The 24,101-nt window shown below is 51.3% G+C and overlaps 1 protein-coding gene across 4 annotated transcripts in view; it reads left to right on the forward strand.

Moving 5' to 3' along the window:
- The window catches only part of Arhgef10l (Rho guanine nucleotide exchange factor 10 like), a 149,573-nt gene that overhangs the window by 52,424 nt on the left and 73,048 nt on the right, over positions 1-24,101 (forward strand). For all 4 annotated transcript variants that reach the window (XM_087906958.1, XM_087906959.1, XM_087906957.1 and 1 more), the window contains 4 exons: positions 4,009-4,194; positions 4,829-4,862; positions 21,297-21,388; positions 22,590-22,673. In XM_087906958.1, coding sequence (XP_087763084.1) covers positions 4,009-4,194; positions 4,829-4,862; positions 21,297-21,388; positions 22,590-22,673 — 396 coding nt within the window. The remainder of the gene's footprint in view (positions 1-4,008; positions 4,195-4,828; positions 4,863-21,296; positions 21,389-22,589; positions 22,674-24,101) is intronic.

Raw genomic sequence — 24,101 nt, forward strand, 5'->3', positions numbered from 1 at the left:
GTCAGTGTGACAGGGGCTGGCCTGTGAGTTGGAAGGGACAGCTCATGTTAGCCAGGGACATGGATGGGGCTCAGACAGGGCTGTATTAATAGTAATGACCATGGTAGAGCCAGGAGAATATGATGTGATAAATGACAGTAATATACCCAGCATCAATGTCATGTGACTAGCTGGTAGTGATTGAGCTCAGCCCTCACACCATGAGCCTCAGTGCTAACCTGTCTTTTCTCATTAGCCCTGGGAGCCAGGTAGGCCCGTGACCCCATTTTGATCCCAGAAACCAAGTAAAGCTGGATGATCAGGTATACTCACTCTACAGCTGATGTCAGGGCTGAGTGGAGCCCTAAGTCCTTAGTCACTGTGGTGACACCTGTCATATGTGTAGAGAATCATCAGAACGAAGACAGGACACCAAGAGGTTAGACATCCACGAAGCAGGATGGCTCTGTCTTGGACCCTCGCCACAGGGTGAGGGAGGCAGGGACTCTGTGGTTATTTACTTGGGACTAAAAAATTACTTTGAGAGCTGGGTGTGGTGGCCTTTGTCTCACATCTCAGCACTCCCTCCCACCACAATGTGCTGGGGGCAGGAGGATCAGAAGTTCAAGGTCTTCCTAGGCCACATAGTGAGATCGAGACCGAGACCCGCTTGGGCTAAATGAGACCATGTCTCCAAAAACCAAACCACAGGGAGTCCCAGGGTCTCCATGGCAGCCCCGCTGACCAGTGGCAGAGAGCAGCCCGAGGAGGGGAGCAGGAGAAGATAAAAGCGGAAAGAACATCTCAGGCCCCGGAGGAGCCAGTGCAAAGGTCCTGAGGCCAGAAGCTACTGAGCGCATCCTTGTACCAGCAAGAAGAACAGCGAGGCTAGAGTAGAGAGAAAAGGGTTCTGTACACACATACATGTTCATACATGTGTACGTATTCACGTATACAGACACATATGTACACACCGTGCATATACTTAATACCACAGTCAAAAACAGAACCAAAACTGTACTTGATATGGGCTGGTGAGGCGGTTGAGCTGGTGGGTAAAGGTCTTGCTGCCAAGACTAGCGAGTGACCTGAGTTTGGTCCTTGGGACCCGTATGACTGAAGGAGAGGATGCCCGCATGTTGTCCTCTGACAGCCTCAAGAGCACCCTGACACGTGAGCATCTACATATATACACACGTGCAAATAAACAAGTTAAAAATTATGCTTTTTTTAATCAACCCATACTGAGTGGATAATATTTGGTATTATATTACCAAATGTGGTTTTCTTTCTTTTTTTAATTTGTTTGTTTGTTTGTTTTTCGAGACGGGTTTTTCTGTATAGTCCTGGATGTCCTATAATTCATTCTGTAGACCAGGCAGGCTTGAACTCACAGAGATCCATCTACCTCTGCCTCCTAAGTGCTGGGATTAAAGGTGTGCACCACCACTGCCCAGCTTCAAATGTGGTTTATGAACATCTCTGCATAATAATTATATATTTTTAGATATTTGAAATGATATACTTTTAGATACTATAAATTTAAATAATTATTTTTTAGAGTTTGGATATGATTTTTTTTTTTTTTTTTGCTTTTTTTAAGACAAGGTTTTTCTGTATAACGACTCTAGCTGTCCTGAATCTTACTTTGTAGACCGGGCTGGCCTCAAACTCACAGAGATCCACCTGTCTCTGCCTCCTGAGTACTGGGGTTAAAGGTATACACCACTGCCACGGGGCTATATTTGATTTCTTGTCTTTCTTTCTTTACTTACTTATTTATTATTATGTATACAGTGCTCTGCCTGCATGTATCCCTGTACAACAGAAGAGGGCATGAAATCTCACTATAGATGGTTGTGAGCCACCGTGTGGTTGCTGGGAATTGAACTCAGGACCTGTAGAAGAGCAGCCAGTGTTCTTAACCTCTGAGCCATCTCTCCAGCCCAATATCTGATTTATTAAAAAATTATTATGTGTGTGTGGGTGCACACACTTGTGTGTGTGTGTGTAGGGGTGTGGGTGTGACATGTGCCTGTGGAGGTCAGAGGACAACACTCAGAGTTGTGCCTCTTCCTCCTTTATGTGGGTTTCTGTGTGGGACAGAAATCGTAGGATGCTGTCTTTGGGCCGCAGTCGCCTTTACTCATTCCCAAGTTATCTTTCTCATTCTATTATTTTTTTCAAAAAAGACTATTTTTCCGTGTATGCGAGTGTGTGTGTGCCTATGTCTGTGTCTTTGCAAGCCAGAAAGAAGCACTGGGTCCCCTGGAACTGGAGCCCTGGTGGTTGTGAGCCTCTGCATGTGAGTGCTGGGACTTGAACTCAGGGCCTCTGTAAGCATTAACTGCCCAGTGAACCATCATCCCTCTAGCTCCATCTCTCTCTCTTTCCCTCCCTCCCTCCCTCCCTCCCTCCCTCCCTCCCTCCCTCCCTCCCTCCCTCTCTCCCTCCCTCCCTCCCTCTCTCCCTTCCTCCCCCTCTCTCCTTTCTTTCTTTTTCTTTTTTTCTTTTGAGGCAGGATCTTACTCTGCAACCCAGACTGACTTCAGATCTAGTTCTGTTGCCTCAGTTTCCCTAGTGCCGTGATGACAGGTGTGAGCCACCACAGCCGGCAAGAGAGTTGGTCTCCCATCTACATGTATGCCTGAGTGTCATGCCTGGGGTCTCCATGGGTAGGAGAGACTGTTGGAACTGGGCGTGGCTGCCCGTCCGTTCGTCTGCTGCCCCCTACACCCTGCTTTTTGCTCTGTCCTTCTCCCCACCACTCATGTCCCCAGAGGTCTCAGCAGGCTCCACAGTCTGTCATTCAAGTTGGAGCCCTTAGATCACTGATGCTGTGTTGGGGGCAATACCTGCCCCATAAACTCCCGACTAGTAGAGATGTGCTCCAAATAGACAGTAATGTTTGGAGATTCTTTGGGGGGTTACAGCTATAGGGTGCTACTGTCCTGCAGTGGTAATGCTGCGGAGCCCCCACAATGTGCGGGAAGGATGCCGCAATGACATTGACCTTCTCTGCGACTGCTACACTGAGGCTGAGAAGCATTTGAGGCCTTCAGCCGGTCTTAGGGAGTGCTGCTTTGCTTTTCCATTGGACGGAGGAGGAAACCAAGGCACAGAGATGCTGAGTGACAGGACTTGCAGGGGTAAGATTCTGCTCCCAGCTATGTAGCTGCCTGGGGAGGACCCTCAGAGTTGGGAGTACTCACAATGCACTGGCGGAAACCCCAGTCCTTCAGTAATTGAACAACAGCTGCCGAGCCCATTCTGCTCAGGTATTTGGGATCCATAACTGGTAGGGATTACACGCCATACCGAATAAGCCTGTGCTGGCCATGCAAGGCCAGGGTGAGGAAAGCAAGAGGTGGGAGCAGAGGGAGGCACCCACAGTGTGCTTAGGGAGACCTCTGAGCTGTGCTGTGAAGAATGAGGAAGGGGACCGAAGAGGAAGAACACACGAGGAGGGGAGAAGCAGGAAGCCAGGCCCTGCTGGAGGCCTCTGTATGGGGAACTCGGGTCTCAGACCTTGTTCCAGCCCTGCCCCAGCACCTGGGTGTCCTCTACCTGCCTCCAGTCATAGTGTTCCCAAGAGGCTGCTTCACGTGACCTACAGCCTACTTGCTCTCGCTTGCCCCTACAAGGAACACACCAGCATGCAAGCACACAGAAACAGGCGTCTTTACATGTGTATTTAAAAGAACTGGGAACTCAGCCAGGCATGGTGGCGCGTGCCTTTAATCCCGGCACTTGGAAGACAGAGGCGGGTGGATCTCTGAGTTCCAGGCCAGCCTGCTCTACAAAGTGAGATCTTGTCCCAGCAGTCTGTGAGGAGAGACTGTCAAGTAACGCCTCCACTGCTCTCTGCTCAGAGACCTGACCCAGTGCCCAAGATGCTTTGGGAACATTGTAGGACCCTAACGCTGCAAAGGTCTTGAGCTGCGTTAGCCTAGTCTCCAGAACTGCTATCCAGCCTCCAGACCCTGTTCTTTGAGGCCCAATAGCCTGCTAACCCCTCCTCTCTTCCAGAAGATCCACTGGCTTCCAAAGCCCCAGGCCCCTCCCCCGAGGTGGAGGAGGACTCTGGAGAAGCCTTTGAGTTCGATGACAGTGATGATGAAGAGGGGACCAGCGCAGACCTGGTTGTTCCTGACCTTGCACCTGAGAGGGATGCAGAGTCCTCGCTGATCTGCTTTGACACTGTCCCAGGCCCAGGTGAGGGGTCTCGGAGAGTCTCAACCGGGCATGTGAACTGGAGAGGCTCAGGCTCCCCCAGTAAGCAGGAAAGGGAGCCACTAGGAAGAGGCTGTGTCCCGTTTCTCTTGGGAAAGGAGATTCCTAACATTCCTACAACATCTGGCTTGCACTCTGCCGGGGCCTTAATGGAATCGCTTGGCCCGAGTTTCTGCTGGGGACACAAGCCTTGAGCTCTTGGAGCCTTCCAGTCACAGCTCCAGAGAGCCCATCAGTCAACTTGGGGAGCCAGCAACCCGGGGGTGGGAGGGTCCGGTCATGTTGTCAGTAAGTGCCAGTTGCAGGGCGCTCAGATCTGTCATCTGGGAGACACTGGGGACTGGCTCAGCAGGAACTTCCTGAGCTGGGATTGGTGGAAGCCTGGCAGGCAGGGTGCTGGTTCTGACTGAGATTGGGCCATGGGGGCGGTGTGGGACAGGCAGGACAGGTAGGGAGCTTACTCAATAAAGCGGGGGGGGGGGGGGCCCAGGGAAAGGCAGGGAATCCTAAGACACCCTGGTTCCTTGTGGGGCGGGGGAAGAAGGGGGCGGGAATAGACTCAGCTCTTGGGGCCAGCCTCCGTCTGACAGGCTGTCTCCCTTTGCTCTTCCCACAGACCTGGACGCAGCCGCTGTACCGCCCCAGACAGAGTAAGTGAACTTGTGGCTCATCGTAGTTTTGCCCATTGGGAAGAGAGTGGAGTAGAGCAGGGGCCTGCGGGACGGGGTGGATCAGTGACTGGAGAATGCCGTTAGTTCATTAAGACCCTTCACCCAGACGAGGTCAGTGCTGAGGCTCGGGTGACCTGCTTTCTTTCTTTTGACTGGGAGCCTGCTTCATGGCAGGAAGCAGGCCTGGCCCCAATCCCACACCAAGGCCTCTCACTACCCAAGTGGCCTCGGAGGACTCAGGGACTCTCCCAGCATCTTTGTGTTCCTGCGCAAAGTGGGAGAGGAGACTCAGTCCCCCAGAGCTATCCATGGGACCTCGGCTGCTGTGAGAGGAGACTCAGTCCCCCAGAGCTATCCATGGGACCTCGGCTGCTGTGGACCACCTCAGCTCATACTGACCCATTTTTCCCCCTTTTCTTAGTTAAACTTTTTACATTTATTTGTGTGTGTGTGTGTGTGTGTGTGTGTGTGTGTGTACATGCATTTGTGTGCATGTGCCATGGTTGCTTGGCAACCAAGAAACTTGCTGCGCCATCTTGCTGGCCAGTTTTATATTTCATTTTATTTTTGTGGGAGGGGTCAGATAAATTTTCACATAGCCTAGGGTGGCTTGGAACTTACTGTGTAGCAGAGATGGCCATGGACTTTGAGATTGTGGACACACAGCACCATGCCCAATGCTGGGGAGTGAACTCAGGGCTGTGTGCGTACTAGGCAAGCACTCTGCCAACTGAGTTACATCCTTCGGCCCTATTTAAAAAGAATTCTATTTTTATATTTTTTTTTTGGTTGAGACAGGATCCTATTCCGTTTGTACTAATGGCAATCCTCCTGCCTCAGACTCCCAAATGCTAATGTTACAGCCATCACACCTGGTTATATTTCCCCTTTGTGGCTATTGTTGGGGGACTCTATGTGCCTTGTGCATGGGAGCTCCCAGGAAGCAGGGCACCCTAGTGGCAAAGGACTGGAATGCTGGGGCCTTGTTTTAGCCCACCCAAGCACTAACATGGAAGCCAAAATTCCTCTGGACTCTGTTTTCCTCTGTAAACTGAACCACTGATTTCTCCCCCCTGATTTCTCCCCTGTGCTGTGGCCTAGCTCAAATCACAGTTAGTGGTACTTAATCAGGCTGGCTACTTATTTTTTTTAAATTATATTATTTATGTAGTGTGTATGTGTATTTGTTTGCATGTGGTTGTGTGTCATGGTACACAAATGGGGGTCTGCGGACACTTGCAGGAATGGGTTTGAACTCAGATCCTTAGGCTTGCCTGCAGGTGCCTTAACCTGCTAAGCCTTTCTGATATCACAGTCCCTCAGTGCTCAGGGTCACAGAAAGACCTTGTGTGTGTGTGTGTGTGTGTGTGTGTGTGTGTGTGTGTGTGTGTGTTTGCACTTGGGGGGATAATTGATGGCTAAAGACATCTGGAGCCCTGGGTTGAAATCCTGGCTTTCCCAATGTGACAGAGAAACCCTTTGTCTCCCTGTGTGAGTTGAAGGCCCATTCTCAGGCAGGTGACTCCAGATCTCCAGCTTAGACAGATGCCCTTGCAGGGGAGGGAAGGCCTCTTTCACATTCATTGCTCATGATGAGTGGGTGGACCCCTAGGGTTTCTTCCTGGCTTGGAGTGGGTGAACAAGCTCAGTATTGTGGGCACCTCTCCTCTGTGATTAGCTTCAACTGGATCAGCATGGTTCCCAGTATTGCCTGGGGGGGGGTCTGCTCTGTTTGGGATCCCCATGATACAAGCGGGTACTAAACTGTAGAGAACTTCAGTCAGGGGTCTTGGACACAGGATGAAATAGAGTAGGAATGGATGTCCAGGGATCTGGGGTGTTTCCGGAAGGGCTGTAACAGGAAGTCTCTCTGAGCATGAGTGTAAATTCGTATAGGACTGGGCAGGGTGGAAGAAATTTCAGAATGAGAAGCCCCTGGGCAGATGGACAGGGCTCTCCTGGAGCAGTTGGGTTAAAAAAAGGATACCCCTCTTGGGGTCTGGCTGTTACTCCATCTACTTCCTAGAGGCAGAGCTCAAAACTAGGACTGTGGTGGCTGCATTCTTCTGGCTCTTTCTGGTGTGCCTTCTCTCTACCCCCTGCCCAGTGTACCCACTGTGTCCCGGGGACACGACTCCCTAGCTCAGACTCAATGATCCCAGACAGATCATATGTCAGGGCAGCGCTGGACATCATGCCGAGGCTAAGTGACCCAGTGACCCCATGAGCTGGCTGTGTGCTCTAGTATTTCTAGTCCCTGGCTGGGCTGGTCAGGATGACTCAGTGGTCCATAGCTTGGACATGAGGGGCTGGACTCCTCACTCTCAGTCATCATCTTGTCCTGCCTCTTTGCGTCTGTTCCGAGTTAGCCTAGGGGACACTTGCCCTGTTGCCTTGAGCATCTTCTCTTGCTTGGCCCTGGACCCAGTTTTAAACCTCAGCTCTTCACTAATCGTGTGCATTTGGGTTAACTGGGAACCTCTCCAAGGCCTGGTTCCCCCATCAGTTTAGTGGAATGATAACCACCCAGCAGCGTTATTAGGTGTAAACAAGGCTGGGGAGGAGAGCCCATCTCTCCGAAGTGTTCCTGGAATGTGGCTTCAGCCCTGGCTTGTGCAGTGGGGAGGCTCCCAGTAAGGGCAGGCTCTGCTTCCCCAAGCCTCAACCTTAGTCAGCAGATCACACCTGCAATCTGGAAGCGAAACAGAGGACAGCTGGTGGGGCTGCTCAGATTTTTCCTCTCTCTCTCTCTCCCCCTCTTTCTCTCTCTCTCCCTCTCCTCCTCTTTCCTTCCCTCCCTTCCTTCCTCTCTCCTTCCCTCCCTCCCTCCCCTCCCTCTTTCTGTCTCTCTCTGTCTCTTTCTTTCCTTCTCTTTCCTTCTCTCTCTCTTCCCCTTTCTCCTTCCCTCCTTCTCCCCCTCCCTCCCTCCCTTCCTCCCTCCCTCCCTCCCTCCCTTCCTTCCTTCCTCCTTCCTTCCTTCCTCCTTCCTTCCTCCTTCTCCTTCTCCTTCTCCTCCTCCTCGTTCTCCTCTTCTTCTTCTCTCATAGTGTTTCTCGGTGTAACCACTCTGGATGTCCTGGAACTCACTCTGTAGAGCAGGCTAACCTTGAACGCACAGAGATCCGCCTGTTTCTGCCTCCTGAGTGCTGGAATTAAAGGCGTGTGCCACCGTCGCTCTGCTCGATTTCTCCTTTCTTATTCAAGACCCCAGCCTTGAGATAGTGCTACCCACAGTTAAAGTGGGTCTTCCCACTTCAACAAATCCAATTTAGAAACTTCCTTATAGACAGGCCTAGTCATTTGTCTCCTAAGTGGTTTTGGTTTTATCAAGTTACAATTTTAGCTATTTTAACCCTTCCTGGCCACTCACTTCATAGCTGGGGAGGTGAGGAGGCAGGAATTGGAGGTAGAGAAAGGAGTTAGGAGCATTGAGCTTGCTTAGGCGGGAGTGGTCTTTGCCCTGGGGTGGGTCGTCTGGGGAAGAAGTGGTTCTGGCTTCAGGTTACGGTGTTTAAAAAATTATATTTGCTAGGCATGGTGGCGCACGCCTTTAATCCTAATACTTGGGAGGCATAGGCAGGCGGATCTCTCTGAATTCCAGGAGAGTCAGAGGTACACAGAAAAATTGCCTCAAAAAACCCAAGATATATAATGCATTTCTTTGTGTGTGTATGGGACGTGCATGCATGGGTATGTTTGGACACGTATGTGCCACAGCGTGTGCGTGTAGGTCAGGTGTGAGTCAATTCTCCTCTTCTACCATGAGGGTCCTGGGAATCAAACTCTGATTATCAGGCTTGGCAGCAAAGCAGCGGCAGTACCTGCCGAGCCATCTTGCTGGTCTCAGGTTGTGGCTCTGCCCCTCAGTAGCAAGGGGCTGCCGTGCCTGAGCCTCTCTTTTCCTATCTGCAAGGGGGAGACAGTAAAACCCAGAGAGAGGGAGTGTGGGGATACAGTGCTTGCCTAGATGGCTGGTGACTCCAGACGTGTCCTCTGCTGGGGCTGTGCCCCTGTTGTTAGACCATCTGTGCTCCTGCAGACCAGTCCCTCCCTCCCCATCAGTCTGCACAGTGAGGCGGTGTCACCTGCCTGGTGTATAGTTGTGAGGAGCAGACAGACAGTGTCCCTCAGTTGTCATTGCTATGAGGAAGTCCCCAGGACCAGCAATCTGAAGGAGGGAAGATTCATTTTGACTCATGGTCTCAGTCCATGTTCAGGGTGCTGGGTCTGTTGCTTCCAGACCTGCGGTGAGGCAGGAGTTTGATGACAGGAAGGAACCAGATAAGGAAAGCTGCTCCCCTCCCGGCAGCCAAGAGCAAGCGTCAAGAGTGAGTTTCTTCTAGGTCTCCTCTCGCAAAAAGCCCGTTTGGTGTAAACTCATCAAGATTAACTAAGGCCGAGATCTAGCTCAGGTGGTGGAGTGCTCGTGTAACGTCCGTGAAGCCCTAGGTTCGATCCCCAACACGTCAGTAAGCGGCATGGTGACACACACACCTGATGCTTGGGGCTGGAGATGTGGAGGCAGGAGATCTGTTGCTCATCGTTGGCTACACAGGATTTGAGAACTGCTTGGGATAGAGACTTTGTCCCCAAACCAAACCAAAGACAATGGATCGAACCACTGATGAAGTACGCACCCCCATGTCCCATCATCTAGGGACCAATCCTTTAATGTGTGCTTTTGGGAGGGTGCTTCATATCCACGCCATAGTGAATAGGTGGCCTTGTGCCTCTCGCTTGGATCAAGCTTCAGTGTGCCCATGTTGACTGGCAACACGTCCCCTTTCTTCAGGGACGCATTTGTTAGCAGGCACGGATGTCACTAATGTAACTTCTAATGACAATGATCCTGTTTACCACACACCAGGCTCACGACTGGAGGCCCAGGTATCTTTCCATCTCTGGAAAATATACTCCATCATCCTACCAAGACTGTAAGTGTGTGATGTGCCTACATACGCACAAACACAGACACGTGCACACACACATGCAGGCACACACACACACACTCCTCTGATAAAAGGCTAGAACCGGGGCCTCTTTGGCCAACAGCCCTGGGGCTCATCACTGGGTCCCCTGCTCCAGGGGCTGGCTGTGGGTCTTGGTGGGAGGGCTTTGCTGGCCCGGCTGGTGTTTCAGGAATGTTACCTGCTAAGAGGTAAGCTCTGAGCTCTTGGGCGAGTAGTTCCCTATCTTCACTGTGATGTTCTGTAGACCCTGCCTAGGGAACCTCTCTGGTGCCTGGCACTAAAGCCTGGTGGGTGGTGCTCGGTGTATGGCCCCTTCCCCTGAACTGAGCCCAGAGGGAGAGCCCTGTGTTGTAGGAAGACTTCCCACATCAGCCCTAGTCTGTCTTTCTCCCCAGCTCTTGTGAAGCTGGGAGGGTGTGTCTCTCACCGGCCGCTCAGCTCCCAGGTGACAGCGACTCATTCTTGGGGGGTTAAGTTTGGTTTGCTGCCCAGGCCTTACTTTAGTCCCCAACACAGGGGAGAGTGGAAGCCAGTCCTTGTTGAAGAGGCAAGGGATGGAAGGAGCAGGTGAGTCGGGAAGGAGACCTTCAGTGTCTCTATGGAAACGAATAGGATGCTGATGGGGCTCAGGCCGGAGGCCAGTGGGAAAGGAAAGAGGACTGAGTGGTTTGAGAGGTCACCCAGCTGGAGCTGCCCAGCACCCCCGTTGCAGCTGCTGTGGCTATACTTCCTAAGATAACACGTTAGTGTGTTGCTCACACTTCAGGCGCCCTCAGTCACACCCACTTTGTGTATGCGCAGTCGAGGCTGAGACGACAGGAGTAAGTTTTCTCACCCAGGAAGCTGATGGCAGGGCTGGCACTGGGTCTCTGTGCTCTGACGTTGTCCCTTTGAAGTCCAAAAGCTTGGTGACTTCTGGTGGACTCTGGAGCCTGTTCACTCCTGATCTCTTCGCTGTGAGGGCTAACCGAGGGAATCGGGGTAGAGGAGCAGCCCTGAGCTCAGGTAGAGGGAGGATATGGGACCTGTGGACTGCTGTTGTCCACTGTTTCTCCAGGACGTGGGCTCACACCTCTGCCTGCTGAGCATAGTGCTGGACTCCAACCCCCTCTGGCATTGTTTGCTTTTCCTGCTTGATTTGCCTCTGGCACAAACGCCCACAGCCACCCCAGCCTTTTCTGGTGGTTCAGGGTTTGGACTCATGACTCTCACTGTGTGTCCTCCCCTTTCTGGACTCATTTTTGACTCAACGTGCAATGATGCTGGCTGCCTGGGGCCCCTTACCTGGGTTTTCAGTCTATGAGAAGTCAGGGATGGGGCAGTAGTGTGTTCATGGGAAGGCCTGGGAGATCTATCCTCTCCTCTGGACTAGCTTCCAGGCTTGGGGAGCATGGGAGTTTTTGGGCAGGACAGCCAGGACAGCCATATTCCTCAGTCTGCAAAGGGCCTGCTCAAGGTCTTCCCTCTGACCTCAGACCTTACCTGGAGCTTTATAGGCTGTCTTGGGGTCCTCTTGCATTTGATGTTTCTGGAGTTCCCTGAACCTGCTTTCTGGGTTCTATACTGAAGGGTGGGGCCTGAGACCCAACAGATACTAGTTTCCCCAGGGGAGTTCCTTGGAGGATTTTGGGGTATGACTTCTCTTCCTGTCGAAGATCTCTTTGTGCCCCTTGCCAACTGCAAAATTGAGAGAGCTGATTTTTTCCTCTTCTTCCTCCTCCTCTTCCTCTTCCTTTTTGAGACAGTCTCTCACTGTTAGCCCTGGCTGGCCTAGAATTCTCCATGTAGACCAGGCTAGCCTTGAACTTATAGAGGATCACCTGCCTCTGCCTCCAGAGATCTGGAGTTAAAGGTGTGCGTCACCATGCCCCACCCGCTCGCTCTCCTTTTCCTCTGGTTTCCTCTCAGTCTTTGGACCAGAGCCCTCTAGCTCTTAGGCCTTTTGAGGGTCCAGGGCAAAAGCCACTCAGCTTCTTTGCCTCAGCAGAAGGCACGTGTGAGATCCTTGGCTGAGGAAGTCCCTGGGTTCCTAGGGCCATGAGACTCAGCCTTGTTAGTGTTCCATCCCCAGTGCCCAGCATAAAGGAGTGGGACTGTATCTCATGCTCGCATGGGCCTTATGCTCACACATCTGCACACATCTCAGTCTGCTTCACACAGATAAAGGGGCCGAATAACAGCTCCTCCAATGCTGTCACGTCCTAGCCCAGAGACCACGGGCATGTGCTGTCGGTGACCAAGGAACTCTCACCTGCTACCTGCAGATGAAGAGGTGATCCTGGAGCCTCTGGGTGGCCTGATGTCATCACGGGGTCCCCATACGAGAGAGGGCAGGAGTCAGAAAAGGGAAACTGCCACATGCCAACTTTGGAGGTGGAGGAAGGGACCCTGAGCCAAGGAATGAGAGCCACTTCTAGGGGCAGACTGCTCTTCAGAGCTGTGGTTCTCAGCCCTCTTAATGCTGTGACCGCATTAATACAGCTCCTCATGTCATGGTGACCTCCACCTGTGAAATTATTTTCATTGCTACTTCATAACTGTAATTTGGTCACTGGCAAATATCTGTGTTTTCTGATCCCCGTGAAAGTGGTGGCAACCCCCAGGTTGAGAACCCCTGCCCTAGGGCCTGTAGGAATCTTAGCCTGTCCCCTTGACACCTCAGGGAAGCTCCGTTTGGACGGTGTCACCCTCCACAACTCTAAGATAATAGTTGGCATTTTTTAAAAAAACATCTTGACATCTTGAGTTTTTGGTGATTGGTCGTGATAACTGCAGGAGACTGAGACACAGCTCTGGGCCTGGGCAGTGGCGGTGGGTCCCATTTTGTAGACAGAGAGGCGGAGCACCTGACTGGAGGAGGCAGGCTGGCTGGCAGTGCACGTGCTGGGCTTTTCTAGTGTTCTGCGTGTGTCTGGGTCATTCTCCCAGCCCTGGTTCAGAGCTCTGTGGACTGGTTGGGGCTCTTTAGCCCTTCACTTCCTTCTTCCCACCCTTCCATCATTCTTTACGGAGCGCCCAGGCTGGGGTGCTGAAGTACTGGGTGAGCCGGTGATGTGTGTCACAGCTCCATTGTTAGACAACAACGCCCCATGTGGATCTGGGCTCAGGACAGGCCAGCCCTAGTGCTAAGAATGTCACCTTGCTTATTTCGCCAGTCATGACCCAAATGCTCATGGGCAGGCATGTCACAACCACATGTTACAAATGTGGCAACAGGTACAGGAGGGGCGTGGCAACAGGTACAGGAGGGGCAATGGCACCAGTCTGGTGTCAGAGTGAGATGGGCAGAGCTAGGTTCGAATCCAAGCAGATTCCAGAACCTGTGTTCTGAGTTGAGTATGGTGGCGCATACTTGTAATCTCAGGGCTCTGGAGGCTGAGGCGGGAATGGTATGGCTGCATTGTCAGGGTCGTGCTGGACAAAGTGCCCAAGCTGACTTCCAGGTCACTTAGACCTGTTTCAAATGTGAGAAGATCCCTCTCTACTTAGGTTTTTGTTTGTTTGTTTGTCTGTTTATTTGTATGTGTAGGGGGTGGCGGTGTCATAGTGCAAGTGTAGAGTTCATCAGGGGATAACATGGTGGGAGTTGGTTTTCTCATTCTGCTATGTTGGTCCTGAGAGTTAAACTCAGGTCTTCAGGCTTACTGAGTTCACAGTGGATCCTGGGAATTGATTATTTTCTCTCTTCTCTTCCTCCTTCCTTCCCTCCATCCATTCCTCCCTCCCTCTCTCTCTCCCTCCCTCTCTCCCTCCCTCCATCCCTCTCTCCCTCCTTCCTTCCCTCCCTCTTTCTTTTGACAGGTTCTAGTAGCCCAGGCTAGCCTCAAACTTACTCTATAGCCAAGGATGACCTTGTATTTTTATCCTCCTGCCTTCACCTCCCCAGCGCTGGGATGACAGACGTGAGCCACCACACCCAATGTATGTGGTCCCCAGGGCTTTGTCCTGCAGGGGAACGCTCTACCTGCTGAGCCACATCTCCCACTCCCAGGAATCCGTTCTTAACAGTCCGACTTCATTCTCCTCCTCATCTGCTACTCCCTCCGCCCCTCCTTTCAGTAAGTCATACGTGCTTCTTGCTGAAACACAGCTAAGTCAGAAGATGACAGGCTGTGGCCAGCCTTTCATGTGTGCTGTGTGTCGTCTGGCACCTCTGCTGGACACACACTGCAGCGGGCGGCATGGGTTTTTGTAGAGCGGTGGTTTTATTGTACCTGCTATTTCACGGCTCGCTAATTTTTTTTTTAACCTAATTACACACAGTGAACATTTTCCCGTGGGAACCTGTATTCTTGTGTCACTATTGGTGAGGATGCAATGCCTGTCTGTGCGCTGGCTGCTGTCCCCAGGCCCCCAGAAGCTCCTGAAGTAGGCCAGTAGGTACATTGACGTGGCACCTGAATTTGTGGCGTTGAAACCACGTGAGAGGGTTCTCTGGTGTTCTTGGTGCTCACTTCCAGTTGAGGACTGTTTTGGGGGCCAGTATGAAGCACCCCCTCCCTTGACTTCTCCATGTGATTTTCTCACCATGCCATTCACTGAGCATGCGGACTTGTGTCCAAGTGTAGGAGGCACAGGACAAACTACCCTGGAGGCCATCTCTATGGGAGGGACCTTGGCCACAGCATGCAGAACACGTGGTTAAAGGGGACACTACCTGGAGAGGCAGAGGGAAGGCCAGAGCCTAGGCAGGCATTGTTACCTGCCTATCTTCCATACCTGCTTTTCGGCAGGACCCTCAGAGGGGGTATCATGGTCTGTTCCACAGCTGTGGAAACTGAGGCACAGAGGTGTGCTGAGCACATTTCTATACATTCTTCCTTGATCCTCACGGCAGGAAGTGGGCGTGATGATTCATTTGGTTCTGTATTTAGTGACTGTCCATGTGCTCTGGGCCAAATGGCAGAGGCAGGGTTTGTCTTCTGGCTGTTGTAACTGGTGTGTGCTGCACCTCACCTCTGGCCTGGGTCTCTGTTCTGCTGCTCCCTGGAGCTCGTAGAAGCCCCTCCCGAGACCCGTGCTGTAGGTCAGTGCTATAGAACAGAGGTTTTGAGGCTAGTGTCTTTTTGGACTCTAGTGTCCCAGAAGCTGGCTTGGAACCTTTGGGCCCGACACAGCCTCATTGTGTGGTTCAGGCCAGGCTTGAATTCACAATCCCCTTGTTTTAGCCTCCCAGGTCCCACACTGCCCAGACTGCAGGCCTGAACCTGTGTGCTCCGTCTTACTTGGTCCTGGGAGGGAACCTAGGGCTTCAGGAGTACTAGGTAAGCATTCTACCCACTGAGCTATATCCAGACATCGGGGCCAGATGGCCTTTAAGGTCTGTTCAGCTTTGCTGGGCGGGGTGGCCAGGAAAGTTACATTGTTACATTGTAACAAAGAACATTGTAAGCCCAATGTTCGAGAGACAGAGGCAGAGGGGTTGTTAAGCTGCATTTATTTCTTTGTGTCTCTGTACACGCGTGGCAGGGCATGTGGTCGTCAGAGGGCAGCTTGCGGGAGTGGGTGCTCTCCTTCCACCATGCAAGTTCAGGGATGAACTCAGGCTGCCAGTCTTGGTGGCAGGCACCCCTACTTGTTGAGTCATCTTCCCTGCCCCGAGGCAGAAGGATTTGGAGGTTGAAGCCAGCCTGGGCTACATAGTAAGTTTCAGGCCAGCCTGGGCTATATGGTGAGAGCTTGTCTTAGAAAAAGAAAAAAAAGATTCTTTCAACTCCTGTTACCGACAGCAGCATTCAGGCCTGAGGAGAGCCCCCCCCCCATGTTTTGTTCCAGCCAGCTGAGTTGACTTTTGTTGGTGTTTCTTGGATGTGGGGGATCATGGTTGATGGGGGCGTTTGGGGGTACTGGCCGTGTGTGATCAGCTTGGAAGGGAGTGAGTGACTCTGCTCTGCCCTTGACTGCAGATTGGGTTTTCTTTCCACATCTTTTAAGGCAGATCCTATCCCTGTGTATTCTGCTCCCCAAAGGTGGCATTCTTTGTTCTAGAATATTCTTCATGCCTCTCTTTATAAAAGGCCCTGGATTTGCCAGGTGGCTGGACCCAGCTGACCAGGAACCTTCAGTGTTTGGGAGTAGAGGTCTGCTGTGTGATGGCCCACCCTGTGTAGCCTTTGGGAAAGAGCCCTGTGGGGTCTGATGTCTGGAGAGGGTCATTGCCAGGCCCACGTCTGCAGTAACAACCGCTGCTGGACAGATAATGGGAGTGAGGGTTTTCAGGTGGGTGTTGGGCATCACTGTGTGCTTACGGTGCATGGGACAGGCAGGACAGAGCAGGTCAATGCTGTCTGTGGGACAGGAGGGGGGACACACGTGGCCTTGGGGCCCTGAGGGCTGGAGGCATACTGGGAGCCTGGGTGAACTCCTTTTTCTGACTGATACCCACTCCTGTTGTAATTATAATGCTGCTGGCCTGCTCTGTCACCTGGGTACTCTGTCCCTTTAAGAGACAAGCCCTGCTGACTCCCAATCTCCCTGCCTTCCCAAGGCAAGCTGATCTTCTGCCTCTTCTCTTCCTTTCTTCTCTCTCTGTCTATCCTTCTTCTGAAGAGGCAACTTCTGCCTCTCCATTTCCCCCTTCTTTCCTCCCTCCTCCTCCCTTCTATAACCCCTTACCCTTATACATGGTGTGTCTGTCTGTCTCTCACCCGCCAGGGGACCTGCCAGGGTTGTGGGTAAATCCTAACACCTCTCTCCCATCTTCTCCGGACCCTTATCCTCTGCGTACGTGGCTTCACCCTGGCGTGTGCAGGCAGCTGGTTCAGCCCTGTCTCCTGTGCAAGGCTTGAGGCCTCAGGAGGGCGGAAGTGCACATGAAGCTGAGATAATGACCCTCTCATGGGTGTTTGTCGTGGTTATTTATTATTCTGGAGGAGGCGCAGGAGTGTTTGCTCACTGGGAGAATGGTCCATTCCAGCGGGGCAGTGACAGGGCCCTGGGTGGTTTTCCGGGACAGCAACTGGGGAGGGGGTGCCCCCGTGAGCATGAACTGGGCAGGAAGGAGGAGGTGCCGTGGGCTCATTTTCTGCCATGCTTTCCTTGTCCACTAACCCTGAGCCCAGACCTCTGCTTGGAGCGTCACCCCATTTGAAGAGCCCTTCCCCTCTTGCTTGCCTGGGAATACTGGCTTTAGTGTGTGGGCTAAAGAGCTGACCCCTGGAGCAAGGGTTTGCAGAAATGGCTGGGGATGTGGCTCAGGACACAAGCTGTGGGGTCCTTGCTTAGCAAGGCCCTGGGTTCCATCCCTGGCACTGCATAGAGCAAGCGTAGTGATACACACCTATAATCTCAGCAACTAGGAGGTAGAGGCAGGAGGACCAGGAATTTAAAGTCATCTTTGCTACATAATGAGTTTGAAGTCAGCCTGGTCTCCTAGACCCTGGGCTCCTAGACTCTCTTCTACCACCTCTAGTTTAAAATAAACCAAAACCAAAACCAAAAAGCTTTGCAAGAATATCAGCCTGGTTCAGATCTCAGCTGTGTTCTTTCCTGCTGGCCAGGGGACTTGGGCAGTTGAGGTGGGTAGGACAGTGACCCTGTGTGGAGATGCCAGCTGCCAGCCGGCCCTTAGCCACTGGACCAGGACACGTGCTTGCTACTTCCTGTGCCCTGATAACACACAGCCAGAAGGCTCATTCTTCAGCCTCCCTGTGTGCATGTAGTGTGCTCCTGGCATTTCCAGGTCCCTCTAAAGCTACTTGACCTCACCCAGTAATGCCCAGCCCCACCTTGAGGTAAACTTCAAAGTTTGCACAGGATCTGCTGTTAACAAAGTCGTAATAGCCTCGAAGTTGGCTGCTGGGCTTTCTCTTGGGCATGTTAGTCTGGCTTACTATGAGGTAATACTTGGGTTTTCAGCGTGGTGGTGACATAATTGCCTGGCACCTATAAGACCTGGGGTTGCATTTCCTGCACATAGAAGAAAGGGAAGGAGAGAGAAGAGGGAGGGGAAGAAGGATGAGTGAAGGGGTGTGTCACAGACAGTAGATATTATCTTTCATAGCTCTGGACCCTGGACATCACTGTGCCTACTGTGCATGGGGCTGAAGGTGTGGGGCAGGCAGGAGAATGCAGCTCATCTCCTGTCTGTGGGAGAGGAGGGCACACAAGACCTTGGGGGCTGTGTGGGATGGAGGCTTGCTGCTCTGTCTTCTGCTCTCCTGGAACTGTCCGGCCTGTGTGAACATCTCTCTCTGATTGCTTACACACTCCAGCTTCCTCTCCATCTCTTCTCCCCTGCACTGGTGGAGTGGCCAAGGTCGGCAAGTGCAGGCCGGGTGATATTACTGTAGTCAGGCTTTGTCTCCCTCGGGGGTGCAGAAGCAAAGATGCAGCTAAGATTAAGGCTGCGGGAGATCGAGAGTCTGCCAGGGGCTACTTTCTCACCTATAGATGGTTGTCATCTTCTTGTGATTGGCCACGGTGGAAGGGGCTGCTGGTAGCTCCTTATGTAAGAGGTCATTGATTCCTCTCATGGGTCTCTCACTACCTAATCCCCTCCCCAAAGACCCCATCTTTTTTCACTGTGCCCTTATGGATGAGTGTTTCTTCCTCCTCTTCTTCCTCCTCCTTTTTTGAGACAAGGTTTCTCTGTGCGTAATCCTGGCTGTCCTAGGACTTGCTCTGTAGCCAAGGCTGGCCTTGAACTCAGAGAGAGTCGCTTGCCTCTGCCTCCTGAGTACCGGAATTAAATGTGTGCGCCATCACCGCCTGGCTGTAGGCAAGCATTTCAACCTGTAGGCCTTGGCAGGGCCACAGACCAGGGCTCAGGGAGGGAAACTTAGTCTATGCCTGTGACTCTATGCTGAGCACTGTTTCTTACCTTCCTTGAAAGAAATGGTTCAGCAGGTGTCCTAGCTGTGATGAAACACCAGGACCAAAAGTAACGTGGGGAGGAAAGGTTTATTTGACTTACGCTTCTACATCACTGTTCATCGCTGAAGGAAGTCAGGGCAGGAGCTCAGGCAGGGCAGGAACCTACAGGCAGGAGCTGATACAGAGGCCACGGAGGGGTGCTGCTCACTGGGTTGTTCCTCTTCTTTATAGATCTGCATTAGAGTGACCACTAATAACCACATGACACAGTCAGCACTAGGCTGTCTTGAAATCTCTGCCAACACCATTAATCTAAAATTCATCAATTTAGCCTCTGGTAGATTCTTCTTCTTCTTCTTCTTCTTCTTCTTCTTCTTCTTCTTCTTCTTCTTCTTCTTATTATTATTATTATTATTATTATTATTATTATTATTTGACAAGGGCATAAAGTAGGCACATTCTTTGTAAAAATATCATCAGAATGTTCACTATGCCACTTACTAATATTCTTTCCCTCTGAAACGTACTTTGCTGGACTCCCATTGTCCTCATCACCCTCAGCTCCACTATCCCTGCTTCTACTAGGATGGCCCAGTAAGCTCCATTTAAAGCATTCAACTGGTTTTCCAGTCTGAAGTCCCAAAGTCCACATTCTGCCAACAAGCAGCATGGGCAGGCCTGTCATAGCAATACCCTAGTCCCTGGTACCAACATCTGTCTCAGTCACGGTTCTGTTGCTGTAGAGAAACACCATGACCAAGGCAAGCTTTACTAAAGAAAATGTTTAACTGGGGCTTGCTTATAGTTTCAGAGGGTTACCCTGTTATCATTGTGGTAGGAGCATGGCAGCGTGCATGGTGCTGGAGTAGTAGCTGAGCGCCACATCCTGATTCGTAGGCAGCAGCAGATAAAGAGATGTGGCCTGGCATGGACTTCCGAAATCTCAAAGCCACCCCCAGTGACACATGCCTCCTCCAACAAGGCTAGTCTTTCCCTGACAACTCATCGTCTGGGGACTAAGCATGCACATATATGAACCCATGGAAGCCAATCACATTCAAACCACCACAATAGCTAGGGTAGCAAATGACTTCGTGCGACACAGTGGGACTGGGGAGTAGCTGAGGATTTAAGTGCAAACTTCAGCTTTAAAAATGTTTTAAATTTTTTATTTGTGTTTTTTTTTATTAGGATATGTATTTGTGGTGTGTGTGTGTGTATGTGTATGTATGTATGTATGTAGTCTAAGGATAACGTAAGGAGGTTGGATCTTTTTTTCCTGTGTGGTCCCAGGAATCAATCTCAGGCCCTCAAATCTGGCAGCAAGCATCTTTACCTACTGAGCCATCCTCTCACCTGACCGCAACCTCAGCTTTTGCATAGTGGGAGAATGCAGTCCTCACAGCAAACAGACTTGGGTTTAGTCACCTTCTAGTTAGTCCAGTGTTCAGAGTGAGCAAGTGAGAGAGCCTGCTTCCCAGCCTGGATACTTGGTTAAAACTCTTTAAACTTTTCCAACTCGTGTCTCCATCTCACCCGAGAAACTTATATCCAACCTTGGATGCATAGTTGTGTAAATAGGTATATGCACCACAGGCTTAGCAATGATAGATCATTAAGACATTAGTATATGTATAATTTTGCCAGTGGTTAAAGGCATAAACAGATTTTGCATACTAATGAAGTGGATGTGCTTGCTTATGAAGATTTAAATCTCTGGTAAGCATTGGACACAGCAGCACACAAAACGACTGTTTTTCACAGTTGATTGATCGTTTTGATCAGTGCTGAGACTTCTCTGCTGTTTCACCCAGATAACCAGTACAAAACAGCAGAAGAATGTTTGTTTAAAACCATTGCAGGGGCTGTTAAAGGTTATTCCAGAACAAAATTTATATTGTGATCTTATTTAAATGAAATTCAACTCAGTAATTTTTAAAATCAAACATTTGAACAAAATCCAATCCCAAAGAGAATACTTAGGTGCTGAAGAATGCAGTGGGGGAAATGAAGTCTTTGTTTTCCATGATGAAACAGTGTATTTATTTTTATAAGAGCATAGAACTCTAAAAGTAAAAATGTTGCAATTTGTAACATTAATAGTATTGAATCATGGGACTGGAGAGATGGCTCAGTGGTTAAGAGCACTGGCTGTTCTTCCAGAGGTCCTGAGTTCAATTCTCAGCCACCACATGGTGGCTCACAACCATCTCTAGCGGAATCTGATGTCCTCTTTCTGAAAAAAGGTGTATATCCAAATAGAGTATTCATACATAAAACAAATCTCAAAAAAATAATAAAGCACCTGCTTTAAAAAAAAGAATTAAAAAATAGTCTTGAGAGCTGGGTGGTGATAGCGCACACCTTTAATCCCAGCACTCAGGAGGCAGAGACAGGTGAATCTCTGTGAGTTCAAGGCTAGCCTGGCCTACAGAGGGAGTTTCAGGACAGGCTCCAAAGCTACAGAGAAACCATGTCTTGAATCAGAGCCAAGGTTTACTTTGGATTTTTTTTTGAAAGCTAGACCAACTTAGAAGTCCTGAGGGTCTAACGCTAAGCCACTCCCCATAGTCACCATCCTCCCAGTGTGACGAGGAGGCCTAAGTTTCACTGACCCATCTCTCCTCAGGGCACCCGCTGTGGTCAGCAATGGGGATGCTGTGGGCGCAGCTTTCTCTGGGGTTCGGCGCTCCAGCTGGAAGCGGAAGAGCTCACGTCGCAGTAAGTTACTCCCCACTCACCCCCTGCCACCCACCCTAGGTATAACTAAGACTGTCTCTTAGTGTCTAGGCCATGAGTTGTCATGGGTGCTTGAGAGCCAAGGGGACATTCATGTTTAGAGAGTTACCACAGACTTGTTGGCTGTCTGTTATGGACTGCCTGTTCACTGCTCACCAGAGCCCTAGATCCTTCATCCAGCTGTCCCCCTGCTCTCAAAGGCTCCAACCAGAGGCTGGCCAGAATTAGCTCCCTGGTGGCTGGTCCAGGCTCTCTGCGAGGAGAGCCACACTCAGGATCAGGTGGGTTCCCACACAAGGGAGAGGGGCAGCTTCTGGAGGAGGAGCCAGGGCTCAGTGGCAGTACCAAGCATCTCATGACTCTTGTTAGTGAAGCGTTTAGGGGTGAAGAAGGCTGCCAGTGCCCTAGCTCCCCCGAATACCTCTGACAAAGGTGAATGATGTGATCACATTTGTGCTTCATCACTTCACAGAGGCTGGGTGAGAGGATGAGACGAAGGGGAAGGGGCACAGCCATCCAGGAGAGGGGTCCAGTTTGGACCCACTGGAAAGTGGGGTGGGTGGGAGGAAGAAGAGGGTATTGGCGACAGAGCCTGGTCAGGTTTTGGATGCTGCAGGACTCAGGAAGGCATCCCTTGGGGGCTAGGGCCTTTCTAGGAGGCCCAGGAGTCAAGGACAGATTCCCTAACCCTACTCTGCCCATCCTGGAGCTAGGCTTCAGGGTAGGGCTTCCCTGCAGGTGCCATGGCCAGGGTGGAGGTGTGTGGGTGGCAGGGAGGCAAGTTGGGGGTCTGTGGCGGGCACTGAGAAGGCCAGTGTGTCAGAGGAAGGCAGTGAATTGTGTCCCTGGTGGTGAAAGTCAGGATGCATGGATGGCTACCAGCTGGTTGGTCCTCCATGGACCACTTGGGATGGCCCACCCTCCATGGACCACTTGGGATGGCCCACCCACCTTGGACCACTTGGGATGGCCCACCCACCTTGGACCACTTGGGATGGCCCACCCTCATGGACCACTTGGGATGGCCCACCCTCATGGACCACTTGGGATGGTCCACCCTCCATGGACCACTTGGGATGGCCCACCCTCCATGGACCACTTGGGATGGCCCACCCTCATGGACCACTTGGGATGGCCCACCCTCATGGACCACTTGGGTGACCTTTCTCCCCTCTGTCACCAGTCGACCGATTCACCTTCCCTGCCCTGGATGAAGATGTAATTTATGACGACGTCCCCTGTGAGAGCCCAGACGCCCATCAGCCCGGTATGGCCTCTTCTGATCTCCTTCCTGGCCTTATCTGGGACAGGGAGGGAGAGCTATGCTTAGCAGGGTCTCTTCTCCTTCCTTCTGTCCCCGGTGCGCTCTATCCCCGTCTTTCACACCCCTGTAGACATGTAAGCAGAGATTCACCATAACCCCAGGTCTGGGCAAACTGGGCAGGACAGGGTTTGGGGTCTTGGGAAGGATGATGTTAAACCATGACAGTCGCTTCCCCAAACCTTGATTAACTCCAGGGAGAATGAGTTAGCTGTGTAGGCTTCCAGGGCAGTGGTAGACGCTGACAGATTATTTGGCCTGAAGGATGACGTAGAGAGACTCTGCTGAGTTGAAGATGGCAGAGGGACAGGTGGGGTGTGTGTGTGTGTGTGTGTGTGTGTGTGTGTGTGTTTTGGGAGACTGAGATGCATTAAGCCAGGCTGCTCAATACACATATGCATGTACATGTATACATGTGCATATACATACATACACACATGAACACACACATATGTACACATGCATACAAGGACACACACACAAAGTGGTCCAAGCCAAGACCTTGTGCATACTAGCACTCTAGCCCTGAGCTATCTCAGACTCTTGGTGCTTTGGGACATGGTCCTGCCAAGTAGCCAAGGCTCGCCTTGAGCTCATCTTTCACCATTGGCCTCTGAAGTCAACTGGGATTATAGGCACACGCCATCGCTCCAGGCTGACTCTTCACGTGTTGCCATGAAACCTGTGATTAGGGGTATGATGTCTTCATTTTAGAGATGAGGAGACATTAAGAGGCCAGACTGGAATTCAAGTCCAGGGCTCTGCCCCGCCCCCAGGAGGATCTGGGTGGCATTTTTTTTTGACAGATGGAGCACATTTGATTCTCCTGCAGAGTCAACCCCTTGAGATAGGCAGGGTAGGACTTGTGGTTCCATATGCATTAGCGAGGTCAAACCCTAAGCATTAGATCACACAGCTAGAATTTGAGTATAAGATGTCTTTTTTTTTTTTTTATAACTGCATTGTTCTGTCTGTTTCCTGGGGGCATGGAGGATCCCCACCGAGTTGGGAAACATCACCCCTGCTTTTGAGTAGCCCTTAGTCTGATGGGACAGCAGTAACCATCCTTGGACAATATGCAGTACCATGGGGAGTATACAGACAATAACGAGGCCAGAGGGCCTTTGCGAATCTCCTGTCTCCTGTCCCGAGAAAAGGGACAGAGGGGCCAGTAATGTGCGAGTCCCGTTAGCAGGTCTAGGCCAGGCTTGGATCATATTTACCTGCTTACAGCTCACTGATCCTGGGGAAGATAACCGGTGGAGCTAGGGGGCCGGGGTTTGCGGGGATGTATCCCAAAGCTGGGCAGTCTCAGTGACTGACAGGACCCTCTCTCATTGATTTCTCACCGGAATAAGGTCAAACAGCTGATGA

The sequence above is a fragment of the Myodes glareolus genome, chromosome 6, assembly GCF_982192425.1.
Source record: "Myodes glareolus chromosome 6, mMyoGla1.1, whole genome shotgun sequence".
NCBI classification, from domain to species: Eukaryota; Metazoa; Chordata; class Mammalia; order Rodentia; family Cricetidae; genus Myodes; species Myodes glareolus.